At 30.6% G+C, this 20,011-nt stretch overlaps 1 protein-coding gene across 5 annotated transcripts in view; it reads right to left on the bottom strand.

The window, feature by feature from the left end:
• Positions 1–20,011, bottom strand: part of LOC136971022 (serine/threonine-protein kinase mig-15-like) — a 79,701-nt gene that overhangs the window by 17,383 nt on the left and 42,307 nt on the right. For all 5 annotated transcript variants that reach the window (XM_067265507.1, XM_067265506.1, XM_067265509.1 and 2 more), the window contains exons 11-20: positions 14,057–14,111; positions 13,659–13,907; positions 12,023–12,098; positions 10,429–10,619; positions 9,252–9,409; positions 8,962–9,182; positions 5,718–5,770; positions 5,258–5,346; positions 820–1,047; positions 533–752 (exon numbers count right to left, since the gene is read on the bottom strand). In XM_067265507.1, the coding sequence (XP_067121608.1) occupies positions 533–752; positions 820–1,047; positions 5,258–5,346; positions 5,718–5,770; positions 8,962–9,182; positions 9,252–9,409; positions 10,429–10,619; positions 12,023–12,098; positions 13,659–13,907; positions 14,057–14,111 (1,540 nt within the window). The remainder of the gene's footprint in view (positions 1–532; positions 753–819; positions 1,048–5,257; positions 5,347–5,717; positions 5,771–8,961; positions 9,183–9,251; positions 9,410–10,428; positions 10,620–12,022; positions 12,099–13,658; positions 13,908–14,056; positions 14,112–20,011) is intronic.

Genomic DNA, 20,011 nt, shown 5'->3' with positions numbered 1-20,011 from the left:
AGATGATTGTACAAGGAAAAAATAAGCAAATTCACAAAGCTTGAAATGAAAGACCAAACGAAAGATAAAAGTATAAGTATGTAAAGGAAGTGAAGTTTTATTTATATGATTCACATAATAGCACACGAAAAAGATGCTTCTGCAAATTCTTTACTTCATTGTCAAAAATTAGATTATGTTAATGAAGAAAAACAAGACCACTGGTTTGACAATTAGAAAAACCAACATATCAAATTAAAATATTTTCAGTGTACCAGAAATACATCACATAACTGAAACTTAAACAGATAACCAAGAGTTATCTTACTAAAAAATGAAAATTTTATTATCTGAAAGAAGTAATTTTAAAAAAATATAAAATCAACAAGTGAACTTTAATTACTAGGTAAATAAATTATAAGAATTTAATTAAAAATAAACTGCAATCTGAAGAAAAATTTTCTTCTTTAATCATCTATAAAATTATAGAAATTTTTATTATTACACTGTAACATAAAGGTTTTCGTGATTTATTTAAAATATTATTATTTACCCCATAATGCGGCACAGAGAATTTCCGAATTGAAACGTTTTTTATACTTTCGAATTTCTGGTGTTTCTGGTGTAATTTCATGCGGAGTCGGTGTAATACTAATATTAAGATGAGATTCACGTCTCGGCGATGGAGAATGAGCCAATCCACCTGCACCGAAGCCGAATGTTAAAAAGGAACGTTGCTTGTGATGTAACTGAGAAGGAACCTTGTTTATATCCTGAAATTAAGATATTTTAAATAAAAATATCTTACATATCATAAACTAATTACAATTGAATTTTTACCTCTTCAGATGTATTTTTATCTTGAGACTTGGACTGAACGAATGGTTTGTGAGGTCCTACAGCACAAGCGTACGTAGGAAGTAAATCGGGCATCTGATTACCAGAATTTGGTCCCAACATACCAATATTGCTTGGTGAGCTTTGTGAATTTTCCATTCTCAATCCAGGATATCTAGCTCCACCTTCATTAGACTGATGATTATCCATTCTATTTTTCTCTCTCTCATTCTATTAACAGAAACAGCAACAAAAAAAGCTTCAATATTTTAAATTGATTCTTATCACTTATACCGTACCAGACCAAACATTCAGCAAACTTGGGACTAGAAGTGGTTCATATTTCTGGATTTTTCAGTTTTTTGACATGAGCTAAATATATACTTAAATTAAAAACAATGGAACAAAAATTGGAACTGTTTTTAATACCATATACTAGCAGTCACACTGGAACTGCCATACAATGTGAAGCGTATGCCATGGAAACCAAAAGAAAGTTGCAGTGCAGTGAATTACTGCTGTACTGCAGCCCACCAAATTCAAAACTAGCCAGTTTTCTGGTAATCCCAATTTCTGGAAGCCAGATATTTGGTCCTACACTATTAACAAAATATTTTTTTAATTAATAGTCATATATCTATTCAAGAATCTCAATATCATTTGAAGAATTAGATTTTAGATATTAATTCATTGAATTGATCAATATATATACATGGAATTTTGATTAAACATATGATGAACTATATTTTGGCCTTTTATTTTCTTGTTTTAGTCCACAATAATAAAATAACAACAAAGTTATAATTAGTCAATAATACCGTACCAATTTATATTTGGAATTCTTGAGATTCTTATTTAAAAAAACAAGTTTTTTCACCGCAACAAATTCATTTCATTACACATACAAATATTCTGAAATAGTCAATACCAGTCTGACGTAAGGGATAAAATTATTGGTAAATTATTAAAATATATATTAGTTTATAAAATATTGGATAGTTAATAGTTATTCATTTAAAATAAATAAAGTTATAAATGTAATAATAATTACATATTTTTTTATAATAATATTTATTTACAGGATGTCTACAAATATCTTCCATAAATGATTGAGTAAAATTTTGTAATGATGGATATTACACATTGGTTATTGGTGTCACAAGAAAGAATGGGCTCATGAAATCACCGTTTTTTACACCATGGTGTAGGCCTCATTGTGGTGCACAACACCATTGGCAGAAGCAAGTGTGAAGCAAAATGACACTAGTCCTTCAACAACATAATCGATGATATGTGGAATTTGAAGACACAACATTGTCGCGAGTGTATAGCATGTTTTCAAATGGAAATTTAATGTTACAATACAAAGTGCAAGACCAATTGTGAAGTGGTACAATGAATTTTTGAAAAGGGAGAGTGCATTTTCAATCAAAGGAAAGAACACTTGACTTGCCAATGTAAAGTTGTGAAATATGCTTGAGAATCACTTGCTTATAGCCCTAAGTAGTCTGGGTACAGAGCTAGCTGGGCATTGGAGTTAAATAAATCCACTATGTCTAAGATCTTTCAAGTTGACTTCCTTGTCAGTGGAAAAGTAAACAAGCTCAATGTCAAGATTTGGGGTAGGGAGAACTCACATATTGTTATGGAGATTAAATGTGACTCCAAATTCAATATTTCTTAGTGCCATATAGAAGAAGAAAGTGTATTGATCCTGTTTCTTTTGGAAGAAACAATTACTGGTTTCAGCTATCTGGGCATGCTGACTCTGACTGTTTTCACAATTGGATGAGAAGGGTAATGAATTCTTTCAGTGAGACAAAGTTCTACCACACTGGCATCCCTACATTCATAATATCTTAATGCATGCGTGTCACACAGATGGATTAAACTATGCTGGAGCTGATGACAATGTATTCTGCTGTCATCACCCAAGTTACCTCATTTCACTGTCTGTCACTTCTTTGTATTCCCACTCCATTGCCTGAGAATCACAACAGTTGCAGTAATGTGTCACTACTTTCACCAGGTCCATCCTGGTGGATATGTTTGAGCATTGTGTAGCACAAACAATATCACCTTGCTATTTTTTGTGTGACATATGGGGGTGTACATTGAGTATCTTTGAGGTAAGGAACAAAATATGAAGGGTTTCACTTTCTAGTGATGCCAATGTTGTATGTAACAACTATAGATGGCAACTTTATGTTTGTTTAAAATCAAAGATGATATTTGTGGATACCCTGTATATTATACATAAAAACAAATTATTTTTATTTATATAACATTATTATATTTTATATTATAAATTTAATAATTCAAAAGATTCTTCTGCTTTTAAACATGATAGCTAAGAAATATATATATTTAAATGTCTTTTGTAAGTATTTGGATAAGAATAAGAATGTTTATTTACGTGCAGTGGCGAATAACATCCTGAGTACTAAAAAATTTATAAAATAATATTCTAAAAGATATCAATAAAGTATTAATATCATGGTTTTGAATTCAAAAAAGTGCTGCATTGGTAACTGACAAGCAAATAAAATCATAAGCAGAAAAACTTGTAGTTCAAATATCAAGATTTTTTGTTACAACATGATCATTTTAAAAACAAAGTTAGAAAATTTTGTTGTAATTTAAAATTTTAATGTATTGAACCAAATAAAAAGTTTTTATGTAAATGAGTTATCTGTAGTCATTAAATGATACTCACTATATCTATTGTTAGCAATATAGCATTCCTGCATTATACAAAGTCTGTTCAAAAAATATGCACACTGTTTGAATTGCGTGGCTCCAGTTGGTTCCAGGGGAATCTGCTTGGTGTCGCTAGGTTTGTACAGATTGTCTGGTGATAAAGCCATTTCCTGATTACAGATATCTTTACTTGTTGATTGGCTACGCAGTTTTTAGTGAAATGCCATTTTTTTTTGTTTGTCGGATTTCAGAATGAATGACCTGAAGGAGCAATGACTTGCTGTGAAATTTTGTGTTAAACTTGGAAAACCTGCAACTGAAACATTTGCTATGCTTAAACATGGCTTATGGTGATGTTGCTATGAAGCGTACAGCATGTTTCAAGTGGCATGAACATTTCAAGGGTGGTCGACAGTCGAATGAAGATGATGAGCGTCCTGGACGTCCTTCCACGTCAACTGATGACCCACACGTCAACAAAATCAACACCCTGGTGTGGGCAAATCAACGTCTGACCATCAGGGAGCTTGCTGAAGAATGTGGGATATCAGATGAATCTTGTTATGAAATTTTTACCAAAAAATTAAAGATGCACTGCATTGCTGCAAAATTTGTGCCACGCCTGATGACGGATGACCAAAAAGCCAATCGCATCCAGGTTTGTCAGGAACTGCTTGATCGTTCAGAAAAAGATGAAAACTTCTTGTCAAGGATCATAACAGGTGATGAATCATGGGTTTATGGTTATGACATTGAAACAAAGGTCCAATCATTCCAGTGGGTGGGTGAAACGTTCCCCATGACCCAAAAAAGCTTGCCAAGTTCAATCCAATGTCAAGGTGATGTTGACAGTTTTCTTTGATGCTAAGGGTGTTGTTCACCATGACTACCTCCCCCAAGGCTCCACAGTGAACCAGACTTACTACATTGAAGTTCTGAAACGTCTGAGGGACACCATCCATCGCAAAGGCCAGAAATGTGGAGGAGTGGCAACTGGTTTCTCCATCATGACAATGCTCCAGCCCATTCAGCCCTCGTGACTTTTTGGCCAAACACTTGATCATTGTTCTTCCCCACCCCTGACCTTGCTCCTCAACCTGACCTTGCTCCTTGTGACTTTTTCTTGTTCCCCAAACTCAAAAGACCCTCGAAAGGAAGAAGATTTGAGATGATTCCCGAGATTAAGGCAAATGTGACGAGGCACTGAAGGACATTACAATAGAAGCATACCAGGACTGTTTCAACAAGTGGAAACACTGTTGGGATAAGTGTGTGCGTTGAGAACGAGAGTAATTTGAAGGGGACCTAGACATGTAACTTCTACATAAAGTATATTTTTTGTTTTATGACGTCAGTCTGTGTATTTTATGAAAGACCTCGTACTACTGACTGTAGTATAAGGCAGGAATGGTAACTTTTTTGAGTTTGCATACCATGCAGTAAGCATACTTATGTTTAAGAATGCTTATGAATGCCAAAGTTTTAGACTTCAAATTATGATATGTAAATAAATAAAATTAATATGCTTTAATTGGAGTAAATGTGATGATGATGAGTGAAATTGTATTGTACATTATGTGCCAGATGATGTCTTCCAACATGTCACTTTGGGCACATATGCCATAGGTTTGCCACTCCTGGTATATTGTAGATTAATAATATGAATATAGCTAGCAACACATAAGAAACAAAACCATTTGGTCCTTTCATCCTAATTATAAGCAAATTTGATTGAACTTACCTTTCTTGCAAGTAATGTTCTGTCATTATCATCATCATCGGGAGTTGGCGGTAATGGTCGATCCGGTGCTTGACTTATAGCAGCTTCCACTTTAATTACAAAATAAAAACAAATGCTAGAATTAGAATTTTAATTTTACATAATAAAAAGTGTAGTTTATACTAAATAGTAATGCATAATTTTTGAACCAAATCCATATATTTTCAATAACACAATTATTATCTAATTTTTCAGATTTACTGTATTGTTTAATATATCTATTAGATGTTACATTTACAATAATTTTACATAAAATAGACTTTAAGCTGCATGTAATTATTAATATTGACTTTTATTTAATAAAAAAATGAAATAATACAAATAATTTGTAAAAAATTGATAATGAGAAAGTCAGGTTATATATGAAATTATATTATTTTCATTAATTTCTTTACTTATTTGTTATTAAAATTCTTCTTACCTTCTCGTGCAACTAAAGCTCTTAGAGTGTCACGGTTATTACATTCGGGAGGTCTAAAATATGAAGAAAAGATTAAATTTCATTATCTTTGTATAAATATTAATTAAAAGTTTAATAAATGAATAACTAAATTGAGATTCTCAGTAAATCAAGTAAAATTTTATTCAAAATTATCATCTGTAATTTTTAAATAATTAAAGTATTATCCTGCACTGTTGTGTATTTAATAAACTTACTAAAATTCTAGAGAAAAAATACTATCTGTGAGAACTAAGAAAGGTTTAAACCATATAAATTTTTTTTTTACATATAAAGTATCTTGGAAAAAATGTTACAAGTTGAGAACTCAAAAAGAAAAATCTCCATTGGCTCAATGTTCTTTCTTACATAAAATTCTAACTAAAAGATTCAAAGAACATTAGTTCTCACAAACTTCTCGAACATTATATTTTTTAAAATTTTATTTGCTCTATAAAATTAAATGATTTATTTGCTATGTTGGAAAAAAAAACATTAAATTTATATAATATATTTAAAAATTTCATATTTTTATCCAAGACAGCAAGTAAATCATTTTACACTGTGTGATAAATTATGAAATACATAAAGTTTTTTTAAAATTAGATCAAAATTATGTAAAATAATAATAATAATAATCTTACCATCAATCATGAAAAATTAATACCAAATGATTTGTCAAATTGTATCAGGCTATATTGTGCTACATTTAATAATTAGATAGAGAGTAATTTTGCCTCACCTTTAACCTGTTCCGTGGTATTCCCAAAATATTTTGGGTCAAAACACAATGACCTTGACCGGTTGACCCGAGATATAACGTTTCGGCGTTGAGACGTTTTTGACACTAGATGTCGCTAGTCGGCATAATTTTTATATTAAAACTAAATTCCAAAATATAATTTTTTTATTATAAATTGTCTACGTGGACTTTATACCAGTGTATTGGTTATCAACACAGGAAGGAGCTCATAATCAGAACTTCTATTAATAACAGAAGTCTTATTAATACATTAAGTCCACGTAGACAATTTATAATAAAGTACAATTAAGGACTGTACGGCAACTAAATTTACATAATTTTTTTTGTTTTTAAATTTATTAATATGTCTATTTTGTTTGTGCAAAATAAAAAAAAATTTTGGATGATACAATAGCCATGATTATTTTTTTCTAAAACATGGAATTTTCGTTAGGCTTAACATCGACAAAAATTCAACGTGAAGCGACACGCGTCGGAGAAAAATCTCAATGTGGGATAGGTTAATAATTAATTTAGAAAGTTCTAAAAGAAAAGAAATTGGCCCATAGCATGGTCATCTTCCATAACTTTCTAAATTAAATATTAAATATAACTTTATTTATAATTATTAAATTTATTATGAAATGGTGACTGAATCGCCTACCTCTAGACAAGATCACTGTATATATCTAATTATTAAATGTAGCCATAATATAACCCAATACAAACTAGCAGATCATTCAGTATTAATCAAGAATCAGGTTATTTGATGTTCATATTTGTAATCATAAAAGATGCATATTTGAAAAATCCAGCAAAATATTGCTGGAATTTATTTTTTGACATTTTTGGGTTCAGAAGTCTCAAAATGTCGAGATTTGCAAAAACCCAAAGGGTCAAATCTGACAATTATAACACTTTTCCTTGTTATATATGTTAGGCTCAGAGAACAAAAATGTTCATTGAGCAAAAAAAAAATCCACAATTCATTGTGGTCTCTAAATTATCCACAATGCAAAATTCGTGTCGTGCCACTTGTAAAAACACAACCGCAATGCATTGTGACTAACTCAAAAAGACCACAAAGTGAAATTCACGTCGTGGCTTTCATTATATTTGACCACTACATGTTGCATAGATTAAGAAAAGCCATAACACATTCTGAACATTAGCTGACCACATTAGAGGGTAATACAATGCACAGTGGTTTGTAACTTTAAAATATGTGTTCTAGCCTCAAAATACTTTTATTTACAATTTTTAAAGCTGAACAACATTAGTTTTACAATTTTCCTAGAAATTTAATTTTCATACTTAAGCAGGTGCTTGATGTACTCTACACAATGACATAAAAATCAGCTGCTAATGTTAAAAACCACTTGCGATGGATTTATTATGGTTAAAAGCCAGCACAAGTTCTGAAGATTAACTAATAACATGGTGATTACAAGAAAATTAAACTTTCTTTTTCATTATGATTTATATATCTTCAATTATCTTTTATAAGTAGGTAACAAAATTATCCACCACGTACAGAAATGTAACTTGGTTATTTTTCAACATTTAATTATTCATGAAAATCTACTGCGGTGTTCGAGATTCGGTTTCAAACACCTAATTTACTAAAATTAATTACTTTGTCAGGAACTTTTATTAATAAATCAGTCTTCTTTTACGAGAACTATTACAGTAATATTTCGAGTTGCATTTTATGTTCTTTGAGCAAAATTTGCATTTTTTTTAATCAATGCTCAAATAAAATTGTAAAGTTTGACCTTTAGCACTTTTAAGCAAAACCAAAAAAACCAAATGTGTATTTTTCTCCACACAATTTATTTCTTTGAAATTTTTTTAAGTATGAAAATTAAATTTCTAGGAAAATTGTACAACTAATGTTGTTCAGCATTAAAAGTTGTAAATAAAAGTGTTCCGAGGCTAGACTACCCATTTTAAAGTTACAAATCACTGTGCGTTGTATCACCCTCTATTGTGGTTGCATCAGCTAACATTCAGAATGTGTTATGGCTTTTCTTAATCTCTGCAATGTGTAGTGGTCAAATATAATGAAAGCCATGATGTGAATTTCGCTTTGTGGTCTTTTTGAGTTAGTCACAACGCATTGGGCTGTTTTTACAAGTGGCCAACGCAAATTTCACATTGTGGATGATTTAAAGTGATCACAATGCATTGTGGACTTTTTTCGCTCAATGAACATTTTCATTTTTTGAGCCTAACATATACATAACAGATGAGAAAGTAAAATGCCAAATATAAAAATCTGGGCTCAGCAATAGACTATTTAAAAAAACTATCAAGGATATTGAAAAATTTAATTTTATCCTAACACTATTTGCTGAAAATTTTAAGTTTTATATTATAAGTATAATATAAATTACTTTTTTATATGTATGTTATATACCATATAATTAAATAGAAAAATTTAATTAAAAACTAAAACTTCATTAATTTAACTAATAATCTTACAAAGGTCTGGGTGGATCGGAAGCTAAAAGTGTTCCATCATTCTGAACTTGTCCGTCTTCGTCATCGGAATCAGTGTCTGATGCAACGGGCGGTTCTTCTATATAACTATATTCGGGAGAATTTCCGTTAAGACCGGAAGATTCGGCAGTCACAGATCTTCCAACTTGATTATTTCCTTCTACGGATAAATCGTTGAACTGATTTGCTAAGCCTTCTATTTCCTACAAAATATATATATATATAAGTTAAGTGAAAATAGCAAACCAAGAATAAAGATTTTATTAACTCACATCTGGTCTACATGGTGATTTTGGTAAGTGAAATGCTTGGGAGGGTTGTGGTTGATGATTTCTCGGAGGAGCCGCCGGCTTTCTTTCCTTTTCTTTTCTATTTTCGGCAATGGGAATGGGAGGTAATGGTTTGCTCGGAGGGGCCGGACCGGGAACAACTTAAAAAACATAATATTTTATTAATCTTTCCGGAATTATTGATACATTCGTGTATTTCAATCCCTAACTAATAGAAATTTATATGTATAGATGTAATGAATATTGATACTAAATTAATATGAATCTGCATTAAACTATATCAATTTATTTTATTTTATTATGTCAAAAAAACAAAAACAACTGAGATTTTGTTTTTAAAAAGGGAATAAAAGTTTTATAATTGCACAAAAGTTTTGAGTTAGCAGGGTATTTTCTCTGACAATGTGGAGAACTATAAGATGGATATACAATACAGTAGTTTATTACAATTAATTCATTGTAGAAGTTTTACCAAGCTTTAATAGGTTATACTGTTAAATTTATTATTACAGGAAAAGATCTCAAAAAACTTGGAATACAGTGCAGTATATAACAATGTACAGTCTTTAGTAACTTATCTACCACAGTAATATAATTCGCAATATCATGAAGACTTTTAGATATCAGAAACACTTAATAATAATTACCAACTGCCAGTTTATATTGGGCTAGAATATCCGGCAGTTTGTTTGGCATTTATTAAATAATCAAGTTACTGGATTTTTATATTGTTAATAATAATTTTTCTACTGTCAAGGAATTTTAAATTATGTACAATCTGTTGAAAAAAAAAAAATCTGTCCAGGTTAGTGAGAGTTTACTGCATTTAATAATCTTAGTATTTTTCATATAATGAATGTTAATCAAAGATAAAAAAGATAAATATTCCATATAAATGTAAAGTAACTTTAAAAACAAAAGTTAAAACTTATTTTCATCTATGATTATTTAATATTTAATTTTTACAAATTTAAAAAATTGTTTCAGAAATAATTTTGCTCTAAAGAGGAAAGTGTATGATATGGAAAAAAATTTTATCTATAGTTATATTTTGGTGTGTTAAGTTTGAGAATTGATTTAACATTCAGTATATAGAAAAGAAAATAGAAAGTTATTGAAAAAAAAATGCATAAATTTGAATTTAACAATTTTAAAATACCTATTAATCTTTGAGGTGGTACGGGTGGACGTTGAGCGGGAGTCGGATTAATGGCAGATTGTTGTTGCGAAGATTGAATTTCTTTAACGAGTCTCAATGCTTCGTGAGAATTACTAGGAGTTAAAGTATTATAATCCTGCTGATATCCTCTTCTCAATGTGGAATCGTCTTCATCCATTGTTTCAATATTTCTGTTAACAGAAAAAGTAGTAATTGAAAAGTAATAAAAAAAATTAATAAATAATATTCTATAAAACTTTGTCGTAAAATTTCAAATTTTAACTCATATCAACATCATTTTAATATTGATGAATTTCATTTTATCTTCATTAATATTTTAATTAATAATTTCATTCATAAGAAATAAAATTTATAAATTTTTTATGAATGAAACAGAGAGAATAATCATAGATATTAAATTACATCTTAACTTTAATTTCGAGATTATCCATATGATATTAATGCTAATTTCCAAAAAATATACATAGAGCATTACATATTGTACAGTACATGTTTATGATTGTTCTTTATCTCTGGTGTTTACAGTTTTTAATACATGGAATATTTAAGACAAAGTAATCAAAATTCAGTGCATTTTAACATGTTAGATTGGAAAAAAGTGCACTTGTACTGTACCTTTCATTAAACAAATTAGTTTATATTCAAATGTTTTAAAAATTGAAATACTCATTCAAAACATTTATCAAAAACTTTTGATTCACAAAGATCTTAAAGTTTAAACTAAACTGGCACATAGAAGGTGCAATTACACAGTTAATATATACATCACTCAATCAGTATTGAATCTGGATTGTATTTGTTTTCATTTGCAGTTAGATATTTTGGAATCATTACATTTTAATAAAATGAAGTATTATTTTAAATAAAAACTAACAATTCTGGAGAAAATGATTGTAAATTTTTCAAACTTTTCTTAAGATTCTTGTGTTATAAGCAGCAGATAGATAAGTGACTTTTATTGGCTATGTGAGAGACGAATATTCAAGATTTAAAAAAATAGAATGTAAAAGTTTTAATTAAAAAGCACTTAAAAAAATTTTAAATTTTAAATCAGAGTCACACCATAATGGAACCAGATGCACGACAAGCTATCATTGTTTTGAGTAGAAACAGCAATCATTTTCATCTCAAACAACTATAAATATAAAAGTAATTTAAAAAGTATTTAATAAATATATATAACTACTATCAAAATATACGCAAATTACAAACAACTGTTAAATCAAAATGCTCTGTTGCAAACTTGAAACCTCAGTTAAATCTTTGAAATCTCAGAAATTATTGGAGCACTTTCGGCTTACCAGAGTGCAACACATTAAACTCATATGATTGGCAGAATATAAACTGGGTGTCATAGATGAAATGCTGATTCTGACTGATTATTCTAGACTCATACAGGAATCATTCATAAAGTCATTTGTAAACTATTAACTGAATGGCTTGCTTCAAAGTTATGATAATTGATCGTGTGTGTTAACAACTTATGATGATCATTCTCATACTGGTAACCTTAACACATCTGCACATCAACAACCAAAATCAAAATAATAAATCAACCATTATAACAGTTTACCTTAATTCATGCTGCATCAGCAAATCTTCATCATCTCCTTCACTTCCGCTATATCGATATTCCTCTTGTATCTCCCCTAAAAACAAGAAAAACATTTAACCACAGGAGTATTGTTGTTATCAAATTTAATAAATTCTGGGAAGGTCAAAATTTGAACAATCACATTGCCTACATTATAGTCTATTGTGGTCTTACACCATACTTTTTTTTGTAAATTTTATTTGTATATATATATATATATATATATTTATTTTTCATTTTTCCTTCTTCCTCTGTCCTTTGTTTCTTGGCGCTCTACTTCTGGAAACTTCTCTCTGTGGGTGGCGATGACCTGATTTGTAAGACAAAGGGAACGGGTAGCCTGGAGGGGCTAAAGAGGAGATAGAAGGGTCACTTTTGGCTTAGACGTCGAGCAGTACGAATGGACTTTGCGAAGGTCTCCAGGTGGTCAATTTACCACCAACTGGACATTTGAAAGAGGCAGTAAGCTGAAGATAGTAGAGACTAGAGAGGATCTCGAACATTTTATACAACTTCTCCGGAAACTTGTCAAGTAACAAGTAGAAAAGAAAGAAAATCCAAACTCTACAACATCAAGATTAGTACTATCGGAAAACAAAGGTTTGAGCTCTAGCCACCACCATGAGGTCGTCAACTAAAATTTGGGTACCCATTCTTGTCTCATTCTTTATAATCTTCTATCCTATCATCTATCCTTATTTTCTCTTTCCTTTAGTATAAGTAGTTTTTAAGTAGTTAATTATAGTTTAATCTTTTTTTTTTTTTTTTCGCATCGCACTGTGCTTCCTCGGTCAACCCTTTGTCACAAGATTTAAGGTTAACGATTCTGTACAGGTGTCTGATAATTAAAACTGTTTGTACAAGGAGTGTCGGAATCCAAACGAGAACCTCTATATTATATCAAATGCAGATGAAAATTAAAAAGTTTTTTTTTTATGTCTATCCCTTTCTCGGACTCTTTTCTTCACCATGTGCATCTACAACACTATAATAGCTGGGAAAGAAAAAGTAATCTGAGATAAAATCTAAATCTTTTTAAATTCAAAATGTCAAATATAAAATATATTCTCAAGATTACAAAAGGAAGAACAGACAGGCAGGAAGGAACATCAGTGAAAATTTATAGGTCTGCAATTTTTGAAAATTGCAGCCCAAAAATCATTTAATAAATATCTTGATGATAAATAAATCTTTTTATAAACAAAAGTTGAAATTAGAAGATCACTATGAATCATATTTACTAATGCTTACATATATAAAGTATTATAAAATATAAATATATATTTTTACTATGTTTTACAATTAACTTTATGTATATTAATTATAAAAATCTTTTCATAATTTTTTTATTCACATAAAATAAGTAACTACTTTAAACACATCCATAAAACTAATTCCCCACATTAATATATTTTTACCAGATAACTGGTCTCGAATTGCATGAATCTGGTTTTGCATGCATTCAAAGAATGCAATTCCCAGATAAATTGCAAGTACACTGCATATTATGCAACAAAACAAACTTATAAAGTTAAAACTACACTAAACATCTTAAAAGTTAACGAAATCTAACATATTTAATTATGTTAAGTTCAGTCGAACTCCGTAAATGTACCTTGTTTGTGTTTGCGACATCTGTCGATGTGGTCTTTTAACTGTATGCGCACTTGTCTTTCTGTCGGCTGGTCTCGAATAAACGGATGCTTTAATAATTGATCCGTGTACGGACGTTGCTGATAATCTTTGACTAGTACTGTTTCGATAAAGCTATGAAATTTTTTGGACCATTTTCTCGACTTTAGTCTCGGCGGAAGATTTCTTGGAATGAGAAATAATGCTCTCATGGGATGCATGTCACAAAGAGCTGAAATATCAACACATTTATTAGAAAAATTATTCCTCTAAAAGAAAAAAATACCTAATTCTTAATTCATAGAAATGAATATTTAAAGAAAAACTGCGTGTGTTAAACTATTCTTCAAAATATATTTTTCTGTGATAAATTATACTCACGTGGTTGTGATTCTGCCATTTCCAAAGCTGTGATCCCTAGAGACCAAAGGTCACTCTAAAATATAAAATCATTACATGCTTTAATTTTTAGTACTTAACAAACACCTCAATTTTATAGTTTAGTGCATAAAATGTAGTTAAAAATGCAATGTAATTAAACATATTTCATTTTTAATATATTTGCATCTGTGGACAAAAATTTTGATGTATTTCTCCTTTATTCAAGTTAAATTCAATTGCCTTATTGAAATACAGGATGATCACAATTAGTGTTCCTGTTTGATGCTATCTGGAGGGAGATTTAGCAGTCCAAATGCAACAAAATTTTGTATGCTGAGGTTTCAGGACACACAGAAGAAATTTTCTCAGGAAAAAATTGTTTTAAAACTTGTCACTATGATACCTGTGATGACGCAAGTAGCAAAAAAACACATATTACATGCATAATGTACTGTACATGTACCATGGGCAATTGCTGGGTGTAAAACTGCTCACAGCTTTCAGAATTCCATTCATATTATGAGAGATCAGTTGTGATAGTCATGATCTTGCATAAATGCACTTTTTCTTTTCAAGCTGTTTTATTACAGTGGTAATTCCACAAGTATGCTTTAAGACTTCCAATGCCCCAATGCTTACCACTCTCTTGAATTTTTTTGTCCACATAGAGTTTTGTCTTAAGAGAAACATTCATGGTAGCAGACACCAACACAACAGACTTCAGACTTTTTTTGCTTTCAGTGTGTGATAAGCCTAAGAAATTACTCAGAGGTCTTTGACATAAAGGGTTCTCAAAAGAACTATCACACAATTAAAAAGAACTGGATGTCCGAATGTACAACTTACGACTACACAAGTAGTGGAAAATGTTATGACTTCTGAAGAATGCCCAATGAACTGATAACAGGCTCCAGCAGTGTACTGTACATGTACTGTCATGGAATCAGGCCATGCCAAATGGCATAGTGTGAAAGACACAACAAAATGGCATTGTATTTTTTCCTATAAAAGATCAATCACATTCAATAATTGCTTGATGTGACAAGGAATTTCTTACTTTTGCATTCAGCTTTTTTGGTACAATGGAAATGGACAATACTTGACCACGGCAGATCATGTAAACTAACAAGATGCATTTTTACCTCGACATAACAGCAAACATTCGTAACTGTTGCATTCAGGCTTTGCAGCATCCATATGTATGTCAACAGATTCCACTGTACATGCCTAAATTCACAATGTAATGTGGCTTCACAGCCACATTTATTGTTGGCATATTCTTCTTTGATAAGGATAAGTCCATTAGTCCTGTAACTTGTTCTATTACTGCCCCACTGGAATTAAGAAAAATTGAACAGATTCGTTGTCCCACTATTTCAATAGTGACACCTTGCATCAACCATTTTTAAGTAAGAAAAGGGATCTCCACATTGTCAGTTGCTGCAGCAACATTTAAATGAAAACAGAGTCACACATTTCCCATACTATGACTTTTCTCATCAGATCTTACTTGTTGACTTCTGGTTTGTAGTAATTGAAGGGCATGGATTATCAAAATCAAGTTCCTAACCCAGTAGCATTGAAAGACAGTATCAATTGCATGTGAGAAGGATAGATGAGTCATGTTTGGCTTTTGAACATACTGTTCAACAACTTCAGAATAAAGGCTACATTAAGCAGTGTCAGTTAAGATTCATATTCCTCTCTTGTGCATTTACCATAAACACCTGACAACAAAGCATATTGAATGTGAAACATGTTTCTTTGTGCTTCAATGATTGTATCATTTGCAGCTTACAATCATCATGTTTTTTTTGCTGCTTGCAATGCCACAAATCTTATAGTGGTGAGTTTTGAAACTAAATTTTTCCCTAGAAATCTCGTCCGAATGTCCAAAAACATCAGAACATCAATATTCAAAATTTGGTTATGCTTGAATTGATTTATATCTCAGGGACACTTTAATTATGATCATCCTATATATCAAGAGTTTTAAGATCTATTTGCAGTTTGTTACAAATAATTACATCTTAAATTTACTCAAATAATCAAATATACAAAAAGTAACAAAGTCATTTCAAAATCACTTGAGCCATTATCAGTCATGCTCAATGCTGAACAATGGGGAATTTAATCAAGAATTCCTCAACTATATTTTGATTAAAAAAATCCACACATACGAGCTTGACCTATTTTAGATGCAATTATACAAATAATAATCAGTTCTGTGTTTATGAATATTTAAATCATGTGTTGTTTAATAATATTCCTAACGAAGAATAAATAAATGAGCAGTTTTCAAAACATTATCTTAAAAATTCAGCATATAATATGGAGGCAATTTCCTCAAGACTGAACTAATAGCTAAATAGCTAACTACATTAAATATTTACCAATAATTTTGCTTACTTCCAACTTTTATGCCATATTATGTCTAATCTTTAGATGTTATAAAGTTAGGAAAATACTATTAATAAATATTAAGTGAATATACACTTTGCAGGTACTTAGCTATCCAATTAACAATGTATATGTGAGAATTCGGACCCACCGGAAATTCACCGGTAGTAAGACATCCTTTTTCCGTGTGGGTGGAAGGAAAAGGGATGTGAATCAGAAGGAAACGAAATTGCAACAGAAGGAAAAACCCAACAAAAGGTGCGGATTGGTGGGCCCGAACAACGTGACCACCTCAATAAAAGGGCGACGAGGGAGGAAGGGAGGGGTCGATTACGTAGAGTCCCTTTGACAAGGTGCGAGAACACCGAAGTCGCAAGGACTCCGACTACCTACGACCGGACCCGTTTCTGAATCAACTCAACCCCGAGGTATGACCCCCTAATCGTGTGAACTCTCCCTCCGCGAAGCCGCTCTTGGTCGGCAGTACTTAGTGAACTGTATCGATTATGTTAGTCCAAATAAATCCTTGTTATTATTCTAATTAGTTGTGATGTTCTTTATCCGAAGAATAGCATCCGCCGCTCTAACGTCGAACCTATCCACTTCCGCCACTCCCGTAACGCGAAACGCGTAACTTATTCGAACCGCCATCTTGACGTGGGCAAGTCTAACGGACTTGTTAGCCGTAAAAAGGAGGAACGAGACTCTGTCCGCCTCCCGGCACCCACATATATAACCTAACTAATATTCGGCATTAGTCATGCTTATAAAAAAATTTTATTTATTTATTTCTTATTTTTGGAAGCAATGTCTCTAAGACAATAGTTGCTGCCCCAATACAATGAACACAAAACAAATTCTATTGAAATACAAGTAATACATAACAACAACAACAACAACAACAACAAATATATAAAAATATCAAAAATAAGATTATAGAACATAAAATTTAGTAGTATAAAGAATTTTTAAAAAAACAAATTTGTATTTGTGATATTCGAGATACAACATATTTTCAAATTTATCGACTGCCTGATAATAACGATAGAAAGAAAGATTTAATCGTGGTATTAAGACGACAAAAAGGAACAAAAGGATACAAAGATTGTCTAGTAATATTGAATGTAATTCTTAAATTAATGTAATGCAAAGAAAGCAGATCAGTAAAATATTTGTAAGTAGGATCTTTGATTAAAACTTTATTAATCTTTTATTTGAGTTAATTTGCAGAATACAAGTTGATTCAATTAAAAAAATCATCTGTAATTTAATCAGCTGTTTCTCCTGTTATTCTTCATTTCTTAATTTAAAAATAAAATATTGAAAAGTAATTGTTTATATTGATTTTGCGTTTAATCTTGCTCTATATATATACAGGTATACCTCGACTTACATCAGTAATTGGTTCCAGGAGAGGCGACGTAAGTTGAATTTACTTGTGTAGTTACGACGTAAGTCGTAGTTTTGACTTACGTCATAACTAAACGCCAATAATGGAGGAAACGCCAATAATGAGCACTTAAAGACCGCTACATAAGACGACAACACAGAAACACAGATGTTTTCATGGTTCATTCCCTAGGATTTATGATGATTGTATTAACATTTACTGTAAATGTACATATTTTAATATGATTTTATGTGCTTTCAACACTTTTCTAGTGATATTACGACTTCAATGTTTATGGCGGACAGATTTAAAGTCGAATAAACTGACTTAAACTTGATTTTTGTTTTTCCATATACTTTTTTGACAAACTACATAAAATCGGGAACGACATAACTCGAGAGAGACGTAAGTCAAGGTATACCTGTATATTTACTATGCGAGGACCAATGGAGTTCTTTTTCTACAAAACTTATAATCGTAGTTACTGCATGTGTGTTAAAATATTTTTTCATTTGAATGCCTCTACACAAAACTAAATTAATGATGCCACAATATAAATGCATGGGAAAAAGATGGATAAAATCAACATACACAGTTATTTTCAAATACTTCGTTGTTATTTTTTTTTTTTGATTGTATTGGATAATTTTTCAATTAAAAATACTAATTAAATAATTTCTAAAATTAAGGAGAAATATTTCATTAATTATCAAAATTTAGGTTTATTTAAAACTATTTAGTGGGATTTGATAAGACTTGGTTTAAATTATTATTCAATAAATTTTAATGTATTAATTTGTTCTGAAGTGAAACAGTTTAAATTTAAAATACAGAGCTCTAACAGAGTTTAAAAAAGATTTTAATTAATCTTTTGTTAACAAATTTTGGATTTAAAGAATAAACTTCCGAGAATTAGTCTTCTTTTTGTTTCTGATGCAAATATGCAAAGTACAGGATGTACCGTGCAGTAAACACTTACTACCGATAAGAAAATAGTTTTTCAAATCCTTTTCATAAAATATTTGGTAATACGATAGAGTAATGCAACATATATTTACGTCATAATAATTAATGTGAAATTAGTTGATCATTTATTTGTTTATCGTTTAAATAATATACATATTTTGAAATTACATCCCGAACGTAACGTATAAATTTTAAATGCAATGTATTCTATTTATGTAGTCAATTGGAACATGTAAAAAAGTGTTTGATTTTTGTTTTAGCCATTTTGTTCTATATCATTTTTACCTAATCGTATCTATTTTTATATAGACAAAAACATTAGTAAATTTTTCCTTTTCATAGTGCTGGTGTTGGTTTTGTGCTCTGTGTTTATATAATCCCAATTTTGGAGAGATACTGAGAACTGGAAGGTGATAGAACACAGCAGATTGTTGGATATCTGGATTTTGTAAGTAAGTACACACCGTATGGTAAGAAAACGCAGTTGGGCAGAGGTTAGTATCTATGAATCCTAACTGTGACTGTTTGCTGACCGAATGTGTAACAAACAACTAGCAGCTGACAGTATACACACAAATCAGTCTCTCTCCATCATATACATTGACAATTGATAATACAAGACTTCTTTTATGTGCAACGCCCTGCGGAGTGTCAGATTACCGAATGTATCAGACTAGAGAGACTTTACTGTATTTAACAAATATTTTATTAAAAAAATTTTTTGTGATTTTTTTTGTAGTAAAATGAAGACAAATAATATTTATTCTAATGAAAGAGTATTTTTAAAATTAAAACTTATTGCCTACAATGGCAAATTTATTTCTTAAATTTTATAAGTATATTTTTTAATTTTCTTATAAGGTAGAGTCCCACAAGTCCGAACGCCACTAATCCAAACATGTTTCAGTTGGAGGAAAAGAAATTTTTATCTTGCAAGATAAAAATTTCTTTTCCTCCAACTGAAAATTTCTTTTCCTTTTTTTATTTTTCAGTTGAATTTAAATGGTATTAATGGTACAAAAAGATTTAGAATTCCACAACAAAAAAAAATTGTATTTTATTGTATTACTGTATTAATACTGTACAAAATTAATAAATCAGTGTTTGACATGGCCTATTAAAACAGCAGATCTATACTGTACTTACATACAAAAACAGAAACAAAAGTCATTGATGGTGTTGGATCTATATAAACCGGA

This window comes from Centruroides vittatus, unplaced genomic scaffold (genome assembly GCF_030686945.1).
Source record: "Centruroides vittatus isolate TY-2023 unplaced genomic scaffold, ASM3068694v2 contig_2273, whole genome shotgun sequence".
In the NCBI taxonomy this organism is placed as follows: Eukaryota; Metazoa; Arthropoda; class Arachnida; order Scorpiones; family Buthidae; genus Centruroides; species Centruroides vittatus.
Note: the sequence above shows the minus strand (reverse complement) of the source record. Positions and strands in the feature narration are given on the sequence as shown.